The sequence below is a fragment of the Clupea harengus genome, chromosome 14, assembly GCF_900700415.2.
Source record: "Clupea harengus chromosome 14, Ch_v2.0.2, whole genome shotgun sequence".
Classification (NCBI taxonomy): domain Eukaryota; kingdom Metazoa; phylum Chordata; class Actinopteri; order Clupeiformes; family Clupeidae; genus Clupea; species Clupea harengus.
The window spans coordinates 14,098,526-14,122,251 of NC_045165.1; the positions used below are offsets into that span (position 1 = coordinate 14,098,526).

General features: G+C 46.6%; 1 protein-coding gene across 1 annotated transcript; it reads left to right on the forward strand.

Moving 5' to 3' along the window:
* Positions 1 to 1,709: 1,709 nt before the first annotated feature.
* On the forward strand, positions 1,710 to 23,207 carry nhsl1a (NHS-like 1a). Its single transcript, XM_012836631.3, is given in 9 exon segments — positions 1,710 to 2,219; positions 4,716 to 4,868; positions 10,066 to 10,193; positions 12,150 to 12,345; positions 13,027 to 13,158; positions 14,197 to 16,873; positions 16,876 to 17,552; positions 18,756 to 18,882; positions 20,962 to 23,207. Coding segments are annotated over 9 exon segments (4,929 nt in total). The 5' UTR covers positions 1,710 to 2,164; the 3' UTR covers positions 21,746 to 23,207.
* Positions 23,208 to 23,726: the final 519 nt, after the last annotated feature.

Sequence of the window (23,726 nt, forward strand, 5' to 3'; positions counted from 1 at the left end):
TCTCTCTTCTCACTTTCTCTGTTTCTCTGTTTCTCTTTTTCTCTCTCTCTCTTTACTTACATTTGTGTACCTGCCGGTACCGAGTAACGATGCAAGTACGATGCAACAATTTGCTTATGTCTGTGTTCTCTTCAGTCGTAAAGTCCTGCTACCAGCTGTTTCCGGTAGGCAAATCTTATAGGCAGCAAAAAATAACAGAACACCTCCTGACCGCAGCCTTAATGTAATGATTAATGAGTTTAATGTAATGTTGCCATGAGGTGGTATCTGTGCATTGTATGGGAGAATTGTTATGAGTACGAGTATATGAGTATGATATAAGTGTTGGTGCATCCCTACTCTCTAGGCTTCTCTTCTTCTCTCCCTTTCCCACACATACACACTTTATTTTATCTCAGTTGCTCTCAGTCTCTTTCATATTCCAGCCTCACATTTGCATCCTCTCTCTATCTCACACGTACCCCAGCCTGTAGGTTTGAGGCATAATGTGCTGGACATATTTGCGGCGCTCCTTAATAATTAATGGATTGTTGAGCTGTGTGCCTCCTTTCATGGTTGGATAGGTTTTTTTGTGAGTGTGCTTTTGTGTATGTGTGTGTGTGTTTTGTGCGTGTCCTTTTTGTGTCTGTGTGTGGTATGTGTGTGTGTGTGTGTGTGTGTGTGTGTGTGTGTGTGTGTGTGTGTGTAGGTGATCAGGATTTCCACCACCTTCTCTGACGCTTGATCACAGTAATAGGGCGTGATGTGTACAAGCCTCTTAAGAGCGGTGTCGGCTCTGACCCGACTTAAACGCGCTGCCTCGTGCTGCCTTGGCATCCACCCCCGATGGTGGTGAAAACGGTCAGCAGCACGGGACTGCAAATTACAGAGAAAACTCTGCCTGGAAGCACTCTGTGTGTGTTGTTTGTGTGTGTGTGTGTGAGAGAGAAAGAGTGTGTTTAATTTAGTTACGCCTGTGTTTGTGTGTGTGTGTGTGTGTGGGTGGGGGCACACATATGTCAGCGTGCATGTGTTGTAGTGTATGTATGCCTGTGTACTTCTCTCATATGCATACCGTATATATTCCCATATATATACATATATATATATGTATGCTGTATATCGTGCCATACCTGTATACAGTTTTAGCCCCTTACCCAAATGAAGAGAAATGCTGATGGTGGAACTCTTTACTCAGTAAGCTATAGTAAGCTATACCATAGGGAGAGTGGAAACGCCTGACTGTAGAGAGTATAGCCCCCGTGATTAGGTAGACCTGCCCAAGGGGGTCTCTTCATACAGTATACTGCTGAGGACTGCAGCAAACGCGTCATGACAGCAAGACTGGAGGTGAGAGTCCTCAGTCGTCCCAGGCATCATTCCCACAAGCCCCTGCTGTTGAACACTATTACAAGCGATAGAAAGACCAAAAGGAGGAGAGAAAGAGAGAGGGAGGGATGGTGAGAAGAAGGGAAGGGTTGATTGTAAGAGATCTTTGTGAGGCTGGCTCGTTGCCAAAGATGCTGCTCTAGGTTGCTCTTTTGTGGAGGACAGACATAGTGAGGAGGACCGCTGGTGTCCTTGTCAGGGAGGAGTGTCACTTCACGGAGTGAAGGTGAAAGGATTCAGAAAAATATTGCACCAAAGTCTGGGGAGGGAAAAAGAAAGAGAGAGAGAAAAAAAAGAGAGAGAGCCACATGTGTGTGTGTGTGTGTGTGTGTGTGTGTGTGTGTGTGTGTGTGTGTGTGTGTGTGTCAGTGAGGGGAGGGGAGGGGCGCTACATCACGACTCTAGTCTGTACAGGCGGAGAGGCAGAACTCAAATGGTTGTAGTAGTGGATACCCAAGGGTACATAGAGAGGTGGGGAGTGAAGAGAGGGAGGGAAAGAGTGTGTGAAAGAGAGAGAGAAAGGGGAGGAGTGGTCTTTCTCTGCCGGTCTGTGAGCACACTGGGACTCTGTGTGTGTGAGTGAGTGTGGTGTGCCAGAGGGAGTGTGTGTGTGTGTGTGTGTGTGTGAGCACTGTGGGCAGAGTCAGTGCCTTGCCTCCTTCTCTTCTCTTCCTCTCCTCCACTCTCAAACGCGGGACTCAGCTCTGTTCCCTGTGGTCGGGGTGCCGGCAGCCCGGCTCTCTCTCTCTCGCTCTCTCTCTCTCTCTCTCTCACACACTCTCACACACCTGGAACAATGGTGTTCATCGGCACCACGCTCAAATCGGTCATCAAGTACTTCAAGAAAAAGGGTAAGCGTGTCTCTTTCGGACTCAGACTTCCTGATCCTTCATGTGCATGTGTCTACGTGTGTGTTGTAAATATATTGGCACACAGCCCATCTCTCATCACTCAAGGTCATATGAATATTTAACGTGCCTAAATTGGACAATAGGATCGCACGTGTGTTTTGTCTGCACAATGGGACTGCATGTCTCTGTTAGGGTGGGATAGCTCATCCCTCTGTGCAGCAGTCTTCTTTTGCCTTTTGTGTACCCCTCTCTCCTCCCAGTGGGGGAGCCGTAGTCTGGAGAACCTGCCCGTGGTAGTTAATCCCTGAGTGGCTGGGGGTAAAGTGAGCTCTGGGGTGTTGGATGGAGCGTTTTTGCTGGCCCACTCTCTTGTGCGATTTCATGGTAGGAGGTTCAGGTTCATTCAGCCCCGCTCAGTGATGAAAGAGGGTTGTGGGTTTTTTTCTCAAGAACTGGAACGGTGCTTTGTTCTTGGGTTTGCTTGTCTTTTTTTGGCTTTCAGGCTAACTAGGTGTTGATCGATTGTTCAGAATTAGTTATTTTTTGGGGGGGGGGGGGGGGGGGGGGGGGGGGGGGGGGGGGGGGGTTCGATGTTAGTGGGAAGAGAGCTCTCTGAGTTTCTGCATCCCGGAGGTGTATGACCTTTTATTTCACTTGATCAGCAGATTGACATGCTCTGTTAAGATTTGACTGCTTTCTTCTCAGCGTTTTTTTCTCTTTTTCTTCTGATTACACTGATTAACATTTATCAGAACGTGTTAAGTTTTCACAGCCATCAGCAGATTTCAAGCCGATTCTTCCACCAGGATCAGACATCAATCTTATCGGAAATCAGAGCATCTTCCTCCCTTCCCATTCCATAATTATCCCATTGTGATGCCAACTTCCTCATGCCACCCCGCTTTTCCAGGTCACCTTGAGTTGTCCCTGAGAAGCAGATTACAGAGTTTTCCATCAGGGATGGGGTTTATTTCTGCGCGGTGCAATCACAGAGTTTTACTCCCAGGTGGCTGCTAACGATGAAACAGATTGGTCCCCCCCAATCCGGCACGCATCTGCCGGGTCTGTGCCGGATGTGGGCCAGAACCAGCCCGACTCTGGCATCTGGCCCAGATTGAGCCTCAACTCTCTGTCGGGTCTGTCTCAGTGGTGATGTGCTCTTCGCTGGGTGGGTTCCCTGAAAGAGAAAGGGGGGGGATAGGGGGCAGGTGCTAGAGCCCTGATGACAGGTTTATGACCTGCTCCTGCTAAACCTCCCACACCATCATTATTCACACTAATCCTCACTGCTACGTAGGCTAATTTTAGGGTTGCCCGCCGAAGCATGCTTAATGAGGCTACTTTGCCTGTTATAGTGCTGCAGTATGCCCTTTCCTTTGTGATTCCCCCTGCCACTCTAAAGTCAAACGAAGGGGAAAATGTATATAGACTGTGCATTGTAGGCTATTTCAGAGAAGTCCAGGCTTCATCATATCTATTGGTGTAATTTATTCAGCCTAAATGTATGGCCTAAATGTTTAATTAAATCACATGACTAGAGTGTAGCCTCCATTCAGCATTTCCAGTCCAGGCGGTAATAGCGTTGTTTAAAACTCTCATGTCACCAGGTCCCATGTCATTGCAGTGCCCTGCTGACCTGATTTACAGCAAGGACCAGGAAATGATGAGTGTAAGCCCAATCAATAGTTATTGACAAATTGGCGATGCCCGCTGGTGATTGACTGGCATCCGGGATCAGCCTCGGCTCAGGTCTGCCAGCGGGAGAGTGGCGTGGGCATTCAAGGGCTGCCCTCCAACAGCTCTCTAATCAAATTAAGAGTCCGACCATGGGTACAGAGTGCAGACGAGCGTTTTCTTTTCTTTTTCTTTTTTCTGCTCTTACCCAAATCTCTCCTTCCCATGGGAGTTTCAATCACCCCTCGAGACCTCGAGAAGTGCAGCCAAGTCTAACTCACATGTCTGGCAACATCTCAAAGGACTTTTGCTGTTTGCTGTATAAAAACAGATTCAAATGCTGCGGTTGAAAAGTCAGGCATTCCTAGAACAAGAGGATGTTGTTGATGATTTTGTGTTGTTTATTTTTGAAAAAATGTTTCGAGAGGTTCCTGAACACATTGACCTTTGGGATGACATTTGGCTAGCAATGCTATAAATCATTTAACAGTGAGGGACAGGTCCCCGAACATTATGTTAAGTGGGTCATTACAGAATTATGAGCTAATAATCTAATGTTGAGATACTTGACATTAAGTGAATTTTCTCAAATACTGTATTTGACATGGTGTGAGAAAATGTATTTGCATATGTAACTGAACTTCAAGTTCTACCATAAGTGCTGCACTGAGTTAAACACTTAGTCTGCCTAAGGCTGTCATCACCATGGCGATATATGTTCCATTCCACTGGTGCTCTTTAACCCCTTGTCAGCTATGTTACTATGACCTTTGCCCTAACCTGCAGAACTGTGTGTGTGTGTTTGTGTGTGTGTCCTCACAGCCGTGTCCAGCCTGGACGATGAGAGCAAGTGGACGGTGCACTACACGGCCCCGTGGCACCAGCAGGAGAACGTCTTTCTGCCCGGCACCAGGCCCCCGTGCGTGGAGGACCTGCACAAACAGGCCAAGGTCAACCTGAAGACCGCCCTCAGAGGTGAGGAGCAGCCCACCCACCACAGGCCTTTCATGTGTACACTGACCTTCACCTTTACATTCAGCAAACACCTTTATCCCAAGCTGGATACAGTACTTATATCTTAATACAGTCATGCATTTCTTCCCTGTGCATTGAATCCATGACCTTGGAGTTGTTAGCCACAGAAGCATAGCTGAGATCCAAGAACATTTTAAGAGCGTTGGATGATGTCATTCACATGTTTGGTTCATGTTCCAGTCAATGCCAAGGCCATTAGTTTCATTCTGTGGGGAATTAGATCACTTCCAACACAGCTCAGTCTGGGCCTATTCTACTGACTCTCTATAGTGCCCATAAAGCCATGGCCATTAGTCTTATTTTTAAGGAAAATTAGATACATTGTAGCATATCTTTAAAATGTAAGACCCAATTAGCTGACTTAAATCTAGTAGTTATGTGGTTCTGGAAGTAGGTATGCTCTTGTCCTGAAAAGACACGCATTAAAATACACTGAGATGCAATGCATACAAGAGTGTCATTTATACATTTATTAGATCCGTATAGGTTAAAGCTAACAGGCAGCTGGTCCTCTTGTCTTTCTGTCTAAATGTGTGTATTCATTACATTGACTCCAGCTGCATTTGATAAAACCGCCCTGGAAAGTGAATTATTCCAGTCACACTAACTACTCACATTCACTATCTATCTTTAACTGCATGCCATTGGCTTCAGGCATAATGCCATAGGAGGTTATGAGGTGTGTCTGTATTGATAATGTTACTGTGTATGTAAGATATTAAGCACCACATATTTGGTTTAGTTCTACTCATCTTCATTTTGTTATCCATAATAGCTTTCACAGCCTTCCTAACACTGAATCGACTGAATTCCTCTTTAATGAGACCATGCAGTTAGAGGCAGTGAGATAAGCTTTCTTCTATGGGTCTCTGTGAGTTCTGTATCTTCAATAAGAAAAATGAATCTGGTATAAACACACAGGGTGGACCTGGAAAGCAAGCTGGGGATGGGGGGGGGGGTTGGTTAGCCAGTAGGTATCTGATTCCACTCTCACCTTTCCCCCAGGGACCTGATGCACTTTGTGCCCCCCCTGCACCCATTGTATTTCATAATTAGGAGAGTGACTCCAGCCGGCTCATGTCAGTTTGAGTGACCAGTACAGGATTACTCGAGCATCTCACTGACGTCCTTGAATGCTAATGGCTTTCATGCAAGCTTCATACGACCTCCATTTGACAGGCCTGTCATAGCGCCGGTGTGTGCGGCAGATGGCTCGCCAGAGACTAGCCCAGATTTGACCGCTGACTTCTGGCAGCCGGCACAGTAGTTGTCCTGGTGTCTGCCAGCGAATGGCCAAACGGTTTTCCCCATGAGTGCCCTGGTGTCTGGCAGCCTGGCAGCCTGGCAAAACAGTGCCCCCTCAAACAAAATCGCCATTATGTCAACACGTAAAAAATGTTCGAGCTTGTGTCTAAAGGCTTGTGTATTTGGTGTTTAACTAACAGTTTCACTTTATATAGACTAACAAAGCCTTTTAGTATTTCCCCTATTTGTCTCTGTTTTTTTTATATTCTAGGATGTCAGCACGTTGGCTGGTGCTTGATTTAGTAGTTCAGAAGGTGTCAGGAGTCAGGTGACAACCACTAAAACCCTTCTGTTGTGGGATTAGAGGGGGGGGGGGGGATCTCATGCATATGTTTGTAATGCTTAGCAACAACAGTGACCCACTAGTTCCACCCACTGGATAGCCAGACTATTAGTGTAACTTTAGGCTGAAGTAAAATAACTTCAAAATCACTTTTAACTTTGTACCATAAAGTTTTTTATGTTTGTCTGTCTGCCTTTTAATCTTTGCTAAAGAACTGCTCAACACTACACAATATCACAGCGGCTCTCCTCTGTTTAGAAGACATTTATAAGGGGACTATCAACCCTGGAGACCAATAACCACAGCACTCTCTTACAGAAAACCGTGTAACCCGTTGCGATCACTTTTATGACCTATAAATACACACACCAGGATACTACAGTAGCAGTGTTCCTGCAGGGCTGGTTTCAACAGGGCTCTGTGGCTGTTAATATGCGTGTGGACAGAAATCAATGGCTATCGTGATGCTGCATGTTGCTTTCGTGTCATATTGAACTCAGTCCAATGCGAGTGTGTAAAACCTGAGAGAGAGTGCGGACTGCTCCCGTGACTAGCACATAGACGATAAGTGCAGTGAACGCTGTTAATGGTTAGCCAGGGTCATGGCAGAGTACCACTGTGTGATAAAACAACACAACAACAAAACATTAGCACCTGAGAGCTCAGGCTGTCTGATGTTACGTGCAGCAGCTCAGAATCCACTTCTCCTACTCCAACTAAATCTGCATGAAATATAATAAAGCATATTGTGGTGTAACTGTGAAACCATACAATAAAATATACCAAAGTAGCAAACTAATGCAATATGCAGATTTATCATAAACAATGTAAATGTTAATAGCATGATGCACAAGTGTTTCTCTAATTGGTAGAGCAAGCAACAGATATACCTGGATAGGATGCCTCCTGGGAAACACACAGTGATTAAATATTAACTTTCCCTGTTTCCCCACTGGACAAGAAACCTGCCATGTGTAAGACTGTGGTGTTGTACAGGGCCAGCGTTCGCTGCTGAGGAGTCACTCTGGAGATGACTCTTTCTGTGAGAGTGAGATGAGTAATATTCGTTGTGTGTGAGGTGTGGTGGTTGTAACTCTTTGTCCTCTCAGTTGTCCTCTCCTGTCTATTCTGGGAAAGCTTTTTTTTTTGTAAATGTGTGTGTGAAGATGTGCTCTCCTGTTCTCTCTGGGAAAGCTTTTTTTTCTTTTTTTTTATGTGTGTGTGTGAAGTTGTACATGTAGGCCATGCGGCTTCTTTTTTCTCTCTTCGGCTTTGTGATTCCTTCTCTTTTTTCTCTTCCATCTTTATTTATCTTCCCCCCTCTCTTTCATTGTTCTCCTGTATTTAAATATATGTATCTATCTGCCTGTCAGAGGAGACTCATCTGCTGTTGTGTTCTTCCATACCACTGATGGAAAAAAAGTGTTCCTGTGACAATGGAAGTACCTCTGCGTATGAAATGAGATTTCCCCATTTCTCTCAAATAGCCCACCCTGCAGGGGATGGGATGCCATAGAATATGCAGTAATGGGACATTTGATTGAAATGTATCGCTTTATAGTTTGGCACAGATTCCAGTGATATGCAGCAGTGGGATATTTGATTGATATGTAGCGCTTTACATTATTGGCACAGATTGTGGTGATATTTGTATTTGCCTTACCTGTGTGGGGAGGGGGAGTTGGGCTTTCGTAAAGCGTGTGTAAATGGATTCAAACTCTGCCACGATCCCTCAGCCTCATCATGATTTTCTGCTGCAGTAAAGTGGGGCGGTGACTTTGCCACCACTCCAAATATCACTGTGCTCAGAGACGTGGGGGTGTGTGTGTGGGGGGGTGTGGGGGGTGTGTGTGTGTGTGTGTGTGTGTGTGTGTGTGTGTGTGTGTGTGTGTGTGGTGTTTGTGTGTGTGTGTGTGTGTGTGTTGGGGTGGGAAAAAGAGAGGGAGAGTGTATGTGAGCCACTGCGGAAAGCTACGGATGAGGTAATTACCTCTTTTTGTGCTAGTCAGGTGGAAGAGTGAGGGAGAGAAAGAGTGCATGAGAGAAAGAGAGAGAGAGAGAGTGGGGGGGGAAGCGAGGGATGGGCTGAAAAGATAATGGGAGTGCAGAGTGGATAGAAACGGGGGAAAGTGGATGGAGACGGAGCAAGAAGAACAGAGAGAAGGAAAAAGGGGATGATGTGAGAAATAGAAAATGAGAGCAGGGAGGCGTTGTAGAATGAATGAAGAGAGACAGAGCGAGGAAAAGGAGGAAGAAAGGATGACAGAGGAGTGGGTAAAAAGAGAGAGCGACTGACAGAGACAGACCCCCTTCACAGTGGGGTGTAATTAGAGAGTGTGTCATGTCAGCAGTGCTCATCTGGCCAGATGAATAGATCTGTCAAGGACAGGTGCTGAGGTGGAGCCCATTTGAAAGCACACTCTCCTCGCTGGCATATCCAGCCTAGCTCAGGACTTACAGGAGCGCACACCTTCACCCTGAGATGCCCTTATTCTGCTTTGCTTAGCTTTGCTCCGGTAGAATGGGGTGTATTAGGCGTGGAAGTAGGCGTGCGCCCATTGCCAGTCAGTTCATTTCTGTTTCATTATTTATGAACACTTGTCTGTCTGGCGAGGGCTTATTTGGCCTGTCCACCCCAGTGATCACGTGGGGGATTTTGTCTTGTAAGAATTTAGGCAATTTTTTTTTGCAACATGGTTTGTTAGAATATACACTGTGAACTTTTAATTCTGTTCAAATTAAATGGGTCTTCGAGTCTTAGACACCTGTGTGTGCTTACGATGTCAAGCCCTGCTCTCCCTGCAGTTCTCTGTCACAAAACAAGCACGGCCTGTGTGAGGATTTGGGGGAAATTGAAACTGGTACCCCTGGACAACCCCTCTGTCCACTTCCTGTCCTATCCTGGGTGTTGACCGTACCTTCCCCTTGCCATCTGTCAGACTGGGGATGTGTCGTATCCTCCTCCTCCACACACACACACACACACACACATACACACACACACACACACATACACACACACACACACACACACACCTCCCCTCTAATGAACCAGCCCTATGCAGATGGGCTGTGTCCATGCTGTTCAGTGTAAGCCCAGCCAAGGCAGTGCGGCCTGCCTGCTCTGAGAGTCTGTTCTCAGCCCCTGATTAAAGGCTTTTAATTCCGCTGCTCCAGCCCTCCGGTACTCTCCCTCCTCTCTAGGAGCTTTTCTTAGTGTTCCCTCCAGTGAAGTCCCATCCCTCTGAAGGCATATAGCGTTTTCATCTGAGTGTGTTGCATTCTCTCTCAGCTCTCCTGTGCTGCCTAAACAATACAATGCAAATCAATAGCTGCAATGTACATCCTGTGTATGGTAATGTAATGCAGATACTTGAATTCTCTCTGAGGAACAGCGGTTTCCATTAACTGGCGTTTCGTCCCCCCCCTCTTTTTACCCCCCCTCTTCTCTCTTCTTCTCTCCCCTTTCCTCCTCTCCATTCCTCTCTTCTCCTCTGCCCACCCCTCCCCTACTTTCCTCTCCTCTACTCCTCCTCCTCCTCCTGGCAGAATGCGACAAGCTGAGGAAAGATGGCCTCCGCAGCTCGCAGTACTACTCCCAGGACCCGGCCTTCTCCTCCTCCAGCCTGTCGGAGAGCATCCACAGCCGTCCTGATGCCGAGGAGAGGGAGAAGAAGGTAACGCATCATCATCCTCATCCTCGCTCTTATCCATTCCCGCTCTCTCATCATCCCCCCTAATGTGAAACATAACCTGCTGTAAGGCATGAAGACTGAAACTCACTGGATCTAGAATCCTCTACACAACCTGTCCAGCACGAAGCTCTCTGATACGGCAGTGTTTGTGCACACAGACTGACTAGAGAGATAGCTAGGGCAGTTACAAAACAACACCACTGCAGGCATGGTTAGGTGTTTTATCATGCACCTAACAGTTTGAGAGCAACTTTTTTTTGTCTTGTGCTGAAAAACTTTGGATGTCCTCCAGGGTTTTTGTAAGTCATGTCTCAGTTAAAAACAGCACAACCAGAGCAGAAGATACCGTGTCCCCAATAGTTTGGGCTTTTATTTAGAGTGAATATTTATATCACTTTGTATCTACAGTAACTCCATTCAGTGCTGTCACTTCAGACCTGTCAGACTGTTGGTGAAGACTGTATGAAGAATGTAGGTCAAAGCATCACATGGCCAAATTGGGCCAAACGTTAGTTCATTTGAAATCTGTTCCAACACTTACCTAATGCACAGCCTGCTGACAGTCATTATCAACTGGGGAAAAGTCCCAATAAATCTGCAGAGTTCAACACACAGATTCAATTATGTGGGGTGTTACTCAAGTGTGTGTGTGTGTGTGTGTGTGTGTGTGTGTGTGTGTGTGTGTGTGTGTGTGTGTGGTGTGTGTGTTTGTATGCATCTTCTGAATTACATCTAAAATTTTACATTGAAATAAATAAACTCAGGTTTATACCTTTTAAAGATTGTTTTTCATATAGTGCTTGTTGAATAATGTATTAGATTAAATTAAATTGAAAGGAAGTAGTGGTGTAACATTGCCCCCCTCTGGTGAGAATGAGCAATTGCTATTGCAACTCAATTCACCTGAAGAAGGATACTATTTGGATAGTATGTAAAGGATGATCAGAAATCAGTAATTATTTTACAACAAAAAAAAATGTAAAAAGTTTCAGTTTACCTTTTTGATTTCATTTTGCTGTTTTGTTCCCCCCCCCTTTCCTTCAATCTATTTTGTTGAGCAGTCCGGGCTGCTAGACTGTTTGAGTCAGTCTTGCCTGTCTCTCTGCTGTCATTTGAGACCTTGGAGGAGAAAGGTACAGCTATTCCCTGCCTACCCAGAGACCTAGACTGTGCGGTGCCCTGTTGGAGGTCGACTCCATGTAGCACTGTGTCTCTCTGTGCTAAAATGGTGGCCTTGTGTCCTAACTGGTCCCTTTGTAGAAACCCCTTGCCTAGTTGTCAGATTGTAAGTAGTGGCTGTTCCTGTTTTAGAACCCTAAAGCACAATAGTTTGGGCTGTGATCTGGTGTTACTGCCATTTTGTTTCTAGACAGAAAAAGGACTAGAGTTGGTGGGATGGCAGCCATTTGTAAAAGGTGTTGTTCAAGCCTGTTCAAATTAGGACCGAGAACATTTTAGTCATTTTTTTATCTATTAGATGTTACAGTAACATAACAGTAAATGAGTCCTATTTGTCTCGTCTTTAAACACGACAAAACTGACTGAGTGATTCTGTTTGATCTTGGGCTCTAAGGAGACTGCTGAATAATTCAGTGGATTACACAAAGCCACAGAGCTCCCCTGGGTTTTAAACCGCTCATTCACTCTCAGAAATATTTCATTAAGATAAAGATGCTGAATAAAGCAACTTGAAGATATGAGGATACATCTTTTTTTGTGTCTGGACTTGCTTCTCATTAAAGTATGTGGGTGGAGGGGATATGCCCAATTCCCAGAATGACATCGCTCAGTGGAGTCAAACCATGTCACAAGAACAGCTGAAATCTGTGGTTACAAAAAACTACAGATTTGTTGTTAACTTCCTCACTGCTTCACCACTGTGCCGTCTGACTCTATGCTCTGTGTGTGTTTGAATGTGTGTGTGTGTGCCACGCCCAGTCCGCAGGCTCCTCCCCCGACGAGGAGAGTCTGGTCTACATTCGTCCGCACACGCCGCTGATCGAGGACGTGACCGACGATGACATCAGTGGCCACACTTACTGGAACCAGTCCTTCCCCCTGCCCACCCCAGAGGAGAAGATGAGGCGGGCGGCCCAGTCTGTGGTCACCGACGTCATCCCTATCAACATCACAGGTAGCTCAGGGAATACCCACTCTCTGCTGCTGACTAACAGGGACCGGCTGCTGATGTTACGGCTACTAATGATAAACTACGGTAGTAATAAAGTGAAAACTCAGTCAAGTTATACGCTTTTTTTTACTTTGATACCTAGAGAGGGATATGTTGATGTCAGTGATACATCAGAATTCCATGAATTCATGGTGGAAATGGAAGACATAATCCAGCCTTTTATGTGTTGTGTTTAGGAGTCATCCCTGTTCTAGCCTGTGTTTATTGTGATGTGATTGGTTACATGTTTCCTAGACAAACTGAGAGAGTTCTGTATGTACAAACACACTCTCTCTCTCTCTCTCTCTCTCTCTCTCTCACACACACACACACACACACACACACACACAGAGAAAGACAAAACAGTCCTCCCCAATCACACACAAGACACTATTAACACTATGCATTCACCTGAATCCACACAGTTCATCTAATAAGTCACACTTTGCTGCTATAAAAATGTGACAGATACTGTGTTGTATGTAAGTTTATAATAATATAAACTGGCATCACAAGCCTCCATCTGCTGTGTGTGCTCCGCGTGTGTGTGTGTGGCGCGTAGGCTATACTCTACTGTATGCTATGCATGGTGGAAACATGCCTCAGTAACAGTGCGTCTGCTTGCTCTCGCTGCTTCAACCTCAGGCGAGAACTTTGACCGGCAGGCCAGCTTCCGGCGCTCCCTCGTAAACACTGACACTGTGATCAGGCGACCCAAGAAGGTCAGGAGGAGAAAGACTATTACGGGGGTGCCTGACAACATCCAGAGGGAACTAGGTAGGACTCTTCATGCAGCGTTCCTGGTCATCTGTCCTCAGTGTGTCCACACTGTCCCGAGCTTATACATTACGCTTCAGTGGTCCTGGAGTCCATAAAAAATGCAATTACTAGAAGTGCATTTCTTATTGTTGTTACAATAATTCAGACGCATATTAAAATGTATGTACCATTTTAAAAGATATTTACACACATTTGTGAAGTGTTTGCAAATAGCAGCAAACCATTACTTTACTTGAATCATTTTTATTGTCAATGCTGCCAAATAAAATTGTACTTTGTGACAAAAGGCTTGCTTTAAAGAGAGAACAGAAAGAGAACAAGGACAATTATAATCAGCTTGCTCATTAATTACTGGCAAGGCATTCAGGTTTCACATGTTAAAAACAAACTGCAAAAAACCATGGATATAAAAATTGAATGGATGGAATGTGGAATACCACATTGACCTAGAGAGTGAGATTCCCACATAAATCCGATGGAATTACTTGTGGTGTACACAAGCAGATTGGATTTTATTTGGCCTTCAACCCTTTCGTATCCTCTCCCACTAGTTCTCTCTTTAGAAGGAGCATTTTGTATGTTTCATGTGCTAATCTCACATCATCCCTGCTATAACTGTAGCACCCATCAGTGTAATCCCATAATTCCCATTTGAGACCCTGCTACATGCTGAATGAGTAATTGGGTAAAGCTTGTTTCCATCTCCCAAAATCTCCTGAATTTCAATGGATTGGGGTTAGGCTATGGTTTGTGTGAAATAAGGGAAGAGAGCAGGATTTCTGTGATGGGAGTTTATGTGATCTACTGTTCGGCAGATTTACTTATAAATATTTCTGAAGCCATTTTTATGAATAGACTGTTCCGTAATGAGGCTATGAAGCAATTTTCATTTTGAAATACTTGGCTATCCTAATCATTCAAACAACTGTACGGGGGTTTAATACAGTAAAACAACGTTTTTTTTGTTGATTTGTGTAACATGTTTTATTCCTGCCTGGCATTTATTTGGTTGCCTTTATCCCTCTAAATCTTCAGCCCCACAAGGGCAGGATGACGGCAGAGCCCACTCCATGTACCTCCCCGGTCAGTACTCCTCTCTCGGCCGCACCGGCAGCATCAACTCCACCCTGCAGCACTCGCTGAAGCGAGACTCCAGCTGCCAGACGGAGGAGGTGAAGATTGTCCAGCCATCTGTCCGGCGGATCCGCGCTCAGAGAGGGCAGGGCATCGCTGCTCAGATGGCCAACATCTCCACTTCCTCCTCCGGGAGCCTCTCAGCCATGAGCGACTGCAATGGGCTTGTGTTCACCCCCCAGCACACCAGTAGCGACCAGGGCTTCCACAGCCTGCCTCGCCCAGGGACAACGAGAGGGACCTCGCAGTCGGAGCCTGGTAACTACGCAACCAATCATTACCGAATGACCAACGGCTCGTCCCATTCACTGCCACATCCGGTAGAGGTCAAGCAGGCCAACGATCGCTCCCTGCATCTGACTGCCTCTCTGAAGACCAATGGTTTGCCCAGCCCCAAGTTCCAAGGCTACCAGAGCGAGCAACCAATCACCTCCTCCTCGGACTTTGCGGGACATTTCAACGGGACCACTTCTCTCAGTGCCAACGGTCTGATGCTTGCTCCGTCAGACTTTGAGGGTCCCCTCTACGAGAATGGAGGCTACCACATACAGTCTATGGAGCCCTTGCCAGTCGATAGACCACCGAGCACGGCTGAGTCGTCCCGTTGCCAGTCGGCCGCCTCCATCTCCACAGGTGCCAACACTGAGACGGACTCCCAGTGCAGCACGCTGGACGGCCAGAACTGCAGCAGCCCCAGCTATACACGGCGTGAGTCCAGCAGCAGCACCCAGAGCTGCGGCACCATCACCTCTGACCCATGGGGCTACGACAACATCTCGCCCCCCAAGCACGACCTCACCTCCACCTGTTCCTCGCCTGTGAACCACATCTACAGCAGCTCGGAGCATTCTCCCAACAAGACCGACTCAAGCTCGCTGTACTCAGTGGACAACGAGGGGTACTACACCTCCATGCGGCTGGACTCGGGGCTAAAGTCACACAGCCACAGCTGCATCAACAGGGCAGATAAGGCCAGGCACAACATTTATGAGTGCCGTAAGCACCACAGCCAGGACGACCGCATAAGCCTTGGGAGTAACAAGTCACTCACGAGGAGCATCTCCCTGCGCAAGGCCAAGAAGCCCCCTCACCCTCCCGCTCGCACTGACTCCCTGCGACGCAAGTCTGCAAAGGCACAGCACCTGAGCGAGTCAGTTCTGAACGAGAAGCTGATCTCAAGCCTGCAGCAGTCGCTGCAGATGAGGAGCCAGAGTGCGTCGATCACGACCCAGAGCCTCTGCAGCGACTTCGAAGACCCTTGGGTGCGGCGGCCCAGGAGCCACAGTAACATTAGCGTGGCCAGCAGTGGGATGTCGGCCCCCGCCGCCATGTGTCCGGTCACACCACCACCACCACACAGCGACAACAGCAGCCAGCGCTCCGACTACACAGAGTCTTGGGATTTCTGCTCGGAATATCAAGGGCCTAGATCAGAGAAAGGACTGTCTCCTATTGGCCGATCGTTAAGCAATGGCATGACTGATGAAGGCCTGACCAATGGGGATATGAGTCATTCTGCCATGACCAATGGTGTGCTGAGCAGTGATGGCATGACTAATGGTCTCATGACCAATGGTCACAAGATGTGCCTGCCTCTGGTTCACGTGAACACGGTCGATGGGCCGAGATCAAAGATGACCTCTCCTGAAAAGATCCACCGACTGACATCCCCCTCTAGTGGCTACTCTAGTCAGTCGAACACCCCAACAGCAGGGACCCCCACAACTTCGGGAATGAGGGCCAAGTCTCCGGGGGCTAGAAAGCCACCCAAGCCCAAGCCCAAAGTGCCAGCGAGATCGTCCTCACTGCTGTCATCTGTCTCTGTGTCCTCCTCGTCCACCTCTCTCTCCTCAAACACCTCTGATACAGTCAAACTCCCCATGCCACCACCTCCTCCGCCTCTCCCTGGCACCACTCCACCTCCCTCTCCCTCTGCCTTCGCCACCAACCCTTCCCCTCCGACCCCTAAATGTGATAGTCCTTCACCTCCTCTCACCCCTCTAGTGTCCGTCAATGAAAAAGATCAGACCTCTCCCCCAGTTTCTCCAGTAATGGCAGAGATGAGTACAGAATCACTGAACTCGTCGCCAGGCTTTCCCTCCCCTCCGCCCCCAGTAGAGGTCACCCTGGAGTCTCCGTTGCTATGCGGCAACACCTCCCCTCTCCCACCTCCACCTCCTCCTCTCCCTGCCATGCCCTCACCATCCAACCTTCCAACTCCACCTCCTCTGCCACCTTTATTGGGTATGGGACTTCCAACAGCCTCTGTTTTCAAATTCAAGCCTGTGAATGTCCCTGCTAAACCTGCGGAGCATCCAGTGAACACAGAGAAGGCAACACCGCCGCCAAGTCCAGGGCACCTGGACGAGACAATGTCGCCAAAACCTCTGATCACAGCAGAGGCTCTGCAGATGGTGCAGCTGCGATCTGTCAAGAACCTCAAGAAGCTTGAATACCAAGATGAGGAATCACCAACTTTGACTGCTGTTGAGAAACAAGAGCAGAAACAGGATCAGGACTGTCAAAAGGTTCTAGAGTCAGAAGAACCTAAAACGTCAATCATCCCTGTTCCTAACCACTGACCACATGCTCAAGTCCGATTGAGAATGGAATGGATGTACCCCCATCCCCATTGAGGGAACCCATGGTGATTACAGACAGATACAGTGCCCCTGAGCCTGTGGAAAAGGGAACGACCTGTAATGGACAATCTGATGATCACATCCCAGAGATCCTATCCCAGGACGAGCCCACAGGCGATTCGTCAGTGAAATCAGACAATATACAGTCCCTTGAGGATCAAAGTCCATCTCCACCCTCCCCAACCACCCCTCGCAAGCAAAAGCCCCCCGTATCTCCCAACAAGCCCAAACTCTCGCTGATCGTTCCTCCACTTCCCTCTACGGCATCCTTTGAGGTTGAGTGCATGCAGGTGCTAAATGCTAACGGCGCCATAGCCGTCACCCCGGATGACACTCCTCTGTTCGAGGTCACCGGCGGCCAGTGCTTCACCCTGCACCAGGAGGAGGGAGAGGACACCGACTCTGGGTGCTCCACACCCGTGCTGTCCACACTGAGGAGGGACTCGCTGAGCAGCGAGCTGTCTTCAGACGGGCTTCCTGGGGGGGCGCACCTCCAGGACCTAATCATTCAGGAGCAAGACCTTGGGCTGAGCGACGAGAGGAGCACGTCGGACGAGGACGACCAGGCCCCGGGCTCCACCTTGGGATCCATGGGCTCCAGGGAGGAGCAGCCAGGTGAGTGAGACTGTTGGATGCATTGTTTCTGAAAAGCAAGTCTTTCAAAGGAAAGAGAAAATCCCTGAATATGAAAATACACAAAAAACTATTAAGAACACATGAACACATACTGTACATTAATATTTTAAAAGGATGTTTAGATACATATACATTACATGCAAGTACATACATACAGTACATTAAAAAAGTTAGGAATATAAATATTTTGTTATTAGGTCTATTTTTTCATAATAATCTATCTCTAGTCTGATTGTAGTTCCTACCATACATTTACTAAGCCATATCAACATTAAAACTAGAGGATGGCTTTCACTAAAACGATTTCATGGTAAATCAATACACATAACAACTATGTCACACAATACACCACAGAGTAGAGTGTGATGAGATTCTTCCTTGTTAGAGTGTATCTGTCGCTGGGCATCCCCCAGTTATTATGTCCAATGCCGCTGGAGCTCTCATCCACAGTGGGTGGGTGGTCAAATGGAGGGTCATAAATTGTGAGCTGTGAGCGGAAGCTCTTTCTCTGTGGGCTGCAGTAATCTCCCCCCCCCCCCCCCCCCCCCTTCATCCTCATGGCCAGTGATGACACACAGCAGATTGTACTTTACTGTAGTCTCTTCCACATTCACATCCTCCCCCACAGCTGAGCACAAGAAAGCAAGCCATCTTACCTTCAGCACAGCTATATGAGGGTCTCTCTCTTTCTCTTCATCTCCGTCTGCATCTGTTTTCAGTTTGCGTGTGCTGATTGGTCATTTCAGTGTTCACTTGACCGTATAAATTTAAGGAGAGAGAGGAACTTAGTGAGTGGAAAATGTTGAAGAGGAGAATGGGAGATGCCCTGCTGCCACTGGGACTCCAAAGTACAGATGCTGAGAGAAAGAGCGATAGGGAGAGAGAAGTAGAGGAAATAAGGAGGGGAACAAGAGGGAAAGAGAGTCATAGGAAATAGAGGAAGAAAAAGAGAGAGAGGGGGAGAGAGGGGAGGAGGGAAAGCAAGAGAGATACGTAATCGCAAAAGGCGAGTGAATAAATAATTTACAACATGTAAGAGTTGGGGAGCCTTCTGCACTCTCTCTCTCTCTCTCTCTCTCTCGCCCCCCCCCCTCTCTATCTCTATCTCTCTCTCTCTCTCTCTCTCCCACTGTGTTGGTGGGGACTGCAGCTGACATGTGGCTCTCTGTCCCCCTGCCGTAGGCGTGGTTCCTGACTCCCACACCAGCAGCCCTGCACGGGAAGCCGGCACCAACGGAGAGGCGCACGGAGATATGGTGACCCCGGCACGCCCCCGTACCACCGAAGATCTCTTTGCCGTCATACATAGGTACAGTACAGTTTTCCTGTCTTGACCATAAACCCTCTTATTGGATATTTCTTCTGTGTTATCATAAGCTGTGTAATGTTATCATTTGTAATCAGATTTTATGGTGACATTCCAGGTTTTATTGTGCTGTTCTTTATTACCATAGTATTATGACAGGATAGGTCCGTTTCTGATTGCAGTCGTGTTTGTTTTAAGCCTCGGAAAACAGATGGCAAATATTTTCAGAAATGATTGTTATGGATACAACTTATTTATTTATTTTATAAATACCTTATGCATACGTTATTTTATGAAATGTATATGTTTATGAATTAGTTTATCAACTATTTATAATCTTGCTGTGGATGCGCTAGTGATGTATCGTGACCTTTAAGCGGCTCGGCTAAGTTAATTGCTCTATGCAAATTAAACTGGAAAGATACTTGGCTTGGTGAAAGGTGTTGAGTAAAAATCAATCCTGAGATCAATATGCACATTTCAATTCAAAACACACCAACTATAGACATACAAATACTCACATTGAGGTGTGCCAGAGTGCATGTGGCTTTGGACTGTCATGATTTCTTCTTCAGATTCACTGTGTGCTTTTGCCATGTGTTTACATTCTGTTTCATTACTTAAAACAAAAACAAAACAACATCCATAGCATGCTTTTTCGCACTCTGTGACATGGTTTTCATCATGAAGGGTGTTCATATTTCTGATTTGACGTGTCCTCTCCATGTTTGCTTAAATACTCTTCTGTTTGCACCCTGTGCCGTACTTGTCTCTTGGGAGCAGTGCCAGACGGCAGACCGTGAATGCCCGAATACAGGCGTGGAACGAGCTGGCTAATAATCGGGTAATTTACTGGTGATCGTGTCCCTTTACTAGTGTGAAGGAGACTGCAGAGAGTAGTGCCCAGTAGTGCCTTGGATACCAAAACTACCCCAAACACCTCTTTCCCCACTAGTACTGTGATATTGTGCTGTTATATTGGTGTGATGTGTAGATTGTAGATGAATTTCAGATAGACGTTGTGGTTTGAGAGAACCAAACTCCCTGCATCCTGAGTTCTACTTTATGCTTCTGTAATGGTACAAAGATAGCTTGGCTCTGTAGCCTAGAGGGCTCAAACTGCGCAGTTTTATTCTTAGCACTTTTTGACACAGTCAATATGCATTAATCAAATTTTAATATCCTGCATAGAAATTTACATGCCTTAATGCCTAGCGGCCAGCGCTTGCTATTTCTACCATGACTGGAAATGGAATATGTGCTATACCTGGAACTGGGCTTTTATTAGTTCTCAGAGTTAGAGAAGCAGTATAAATATTTCAGTCAAAATGTCCCAATGTAAGTTACTACCCGCATGGCAGCCTCACCTCTGCTTTTACGCTGAACTCTTGAACTGATGAACTCCTGCCAGGAGTAGGCAGTTCATTTTGGAGATGATTTGTAAGTTTTTGCCAGACTATATACTTCATAATGTCTTAGCTTTCAGGGAAAGAGCTGTGTAAATACATTTTAATGTTCTTAAGAATGATATACAGAATATATTCATGATTGACTTCTACAGTCCAAAACACACCTATTCTAAACCATTTAACGCATTACTTTCTATGTGACATTAATGTGATGTATATGATGATATAAAGCCTATTAACTTGTCTTGATCTTCCTAGGGTCAGGATCTATAACTGCTCATTTGTTATTACGAGCAGTAACAGCAGTATCATTGACTTCACTAGCTATCATTAATCTCACCTATTCCATTTCCATTTGTTATTGTTTTCTCCACTACTCATTCAAAGGTGCTTATGTATGGCTCTCAAGACCACAGAAAAATGACATCCCTTGAAAAATGGATTCCATAACGCTTCTCATTATTTACAGGCCCTTAATGAACTCTTGATTGTGATTGTGTGTCTATAAGCTTTGACAGTTTTGAGCTATCCCCACAGGGGACCTTTTTGTGTGGAAAAGGCTCAGTGCAAACTCTATGTGCTATAAATTCTAAACAGAGGCCTTGTTATTGCTATATAACTAATGAGGCAGCAGTGCTATTTTCTCACCACCACCTCTGCTCTACTTCACCAGGTCAAAGAGGAAAGTTCTGGGCCGTGGCGACGGTGAGGAGGACCGTTGTCGCGGCAACGTCCTCCTTCCCTCCCCCTCCCCCTCCCCTCCGGTGACCCCCACGGGCGTTCCCCCGGGTCACCACGCGTCCCTGTCCCTCCCGCGTCAGACGGGCTCCATCCAGCGCGGCCTGCGTCGCTCCAGCACCAGCAGCGACAGCTTCAAGGCCCTGCTGCTCAAGAAGGGCAGCCGCTCCGAGGGCAGCTTCCGCATGTCCGCCGCCGAGATGCTCAAGTGCACCGACCCGCGATCTCAGAGGACGCCGCAAAAAGACGTCTCTCCCTCCTCCTCCTCTTCAACGCCTTCATCGCTGTCCCCTCCACCGTCCTCATCCCCTTCCTCACCCTCCCAGGCAGTCCTGCCTCTGGTGGAGAACGGTGTTGGCTCGTCCTGCCTGTCTCCTGGGCGCAGTCGCCGCTCCTTGGCGGAGGAGTGGGCTCGGAGCTCAGAGCGCCTCTTCCCGGGCCTCTGCTCCTCATCCCCCCCCTCCTCATTGTCCATCGTTGCCCCCGGCAAGTACGGTCGCTCCCGCACGCCCCCGTCGGCCGCCAGCAGCCGCTACAACGCCCGCGGCCGCATCCCCAGCAGCCCCATGACGGCCATCTGCGAGAAGGAGGGCGAGCTAGCTGAGATGAGTGACGGCTACGAGGACCAATGGGAGAGCAGGACACTCGGACGACACCTGAACCCCTTCAGCCTGACCCTGAGCCCCAGCGCAGGACTGTGCAAGGGGGGCAGCACTTAGGAGAACGTGGACTGCACTGCAGCCACGGAAAGGGTGCTTTTAAAAACTCTTAGGGTTTAACCACGACTTCACTCTGGACCTCTAAACACCTCATTTCTGACATTTGTTTTCTTTTGAGAAACAGCTTGTGCAAGTGGAACACACGTGACTAATGAGGCATATTCCCCTTCAACTCTTAACTGTCATCCCTATTTGTTCAACTACTTTCACTGTCTTCCGTTTCCGTCACAGATAATCGCCCCCCCCACCTCAAAGAAAGTTATAACACTGTCCGACTTTTTCCATGTGTAATGTCCCTCATATGTTGATGCTTGTTTTGCAGGTTGGGTGTTTTGGTACTTTTTAGGCTTCGTTTTGGCTGTGATGAGTTGGATTATCGAAAAGGTTACATGAGTGAGACCAGGGAGTGATGGCGTTGAGTGGTCTGGGTTGGGTTGTGGTAGCAGGGGTATATATTCATATACAGTTTGACTGGAGATAGCACTTGGCTAACTGAAAGTTTGTGGGTGGTGACATCTTCACGGTACTCTTGTCAAAATCATGTTTTAACGAGTTTACGAGTCGTGTGTCAAGAATGGGATACTTTATGCTGTGAAGAGATGCCCATAAGTGGGAGGGGAAAGTTACATTGCTGGGTAGAGAATGTGAATGACGGATTCAAGGAAGGACTCTTTGGCGGGGGATTTGTGGAGAAGCTTCTAGAGCTTTCGTTTCAGATTGTAGATTTGCACTATATTACTGTTTTATTTCTGACGTGTGCCGTTGTGTACAACAATCATTGATTTGAGTGGGGATTCAGTGAAGCAGTTGAGCTTCTGAATACCATTGAGTTTTATTAAAGGTATTTTGTAGCCATGTGGCTAGATCAACTGACCTGATGTCTGAGAGGGAAAAAATGACATGCAGTTAAAACGTATGCTGTATATATTTACCAATAACATTAAGCCCTATTATACTTCTAGACTTCTTTTCTATCATTGCCCAAAGTCAGTGCTTTGATTTATGATAGCATGTGGTTGCTATGGACATACCCACGAATAAAGACAAGCATTTAAAAAATGATATTACCCGCAGGGGCATATCTTGTAAAAACAATCAGTGCTTCAATGAGATTCACCCCACAACATACACACACTCCCACAACTGACATTCGATTTTATTACAAATTGTTTTGTAAATGAGTAGAACAATGTCAATATCAATGTGAAGCAACCACCATGTCCTTTGTAATGGACCTTGGAAAAAAATTGAATCCCAACTTTGTACATTTTTATAACTTTTATTTTTAACAGGGGGAGTACTTTGTAGTGTTTCGCACACTGAGAACCCAGACAATCCCAGTTATATAGAGTATCTACATATGGTGGTCTGGGTGTGAGGAGTTAGAGATACCCTGAGGTGAAGGCTGTTTGCTGACCCTAAGTTTATCTCTGTAATAAATAAAACCATGGTGTTAATCATGTGTCGTGTCATATGCTGTCTTATTCACAGATTGAACACCACAGCTGCATATATTAAAGCAACATTATGGTTTTATTCGTTTTTATACAGGACTTTCCTATGCCTAGGCCTATGTACCGGTAGTTTTGGAAAAACAGTGGAAATAATAACAGCTTTTACAGCATATCACAAAATATTGCTGAGATCCATCAGTTAGCAAGCTTGCTAGCTTTTATCAGATACAGCAGTGCAGTTCTCGGTGTTTGCAAGGTAAGTGTATTGACTGTCTGCTAGTGCGCTCGACAGTTTTACACTGTAACTCCATAACGCCAATTCAACAGATCAGTAATATTGACCTAGAATCCATTTAACTGTCTACCCTTTGGGAAGAAGGTCTGCTTTTGCATTCCTAAAAATGAATTAAGTGTAATATACTTGAGTGCAGCATGGTTTCTTTGTATATGCCTCAGGCGTTAAATTGCTCACAATCATTCCTTTAGTGACATTAAACCTTTGACTGAGACAAACACACTTTGACTGA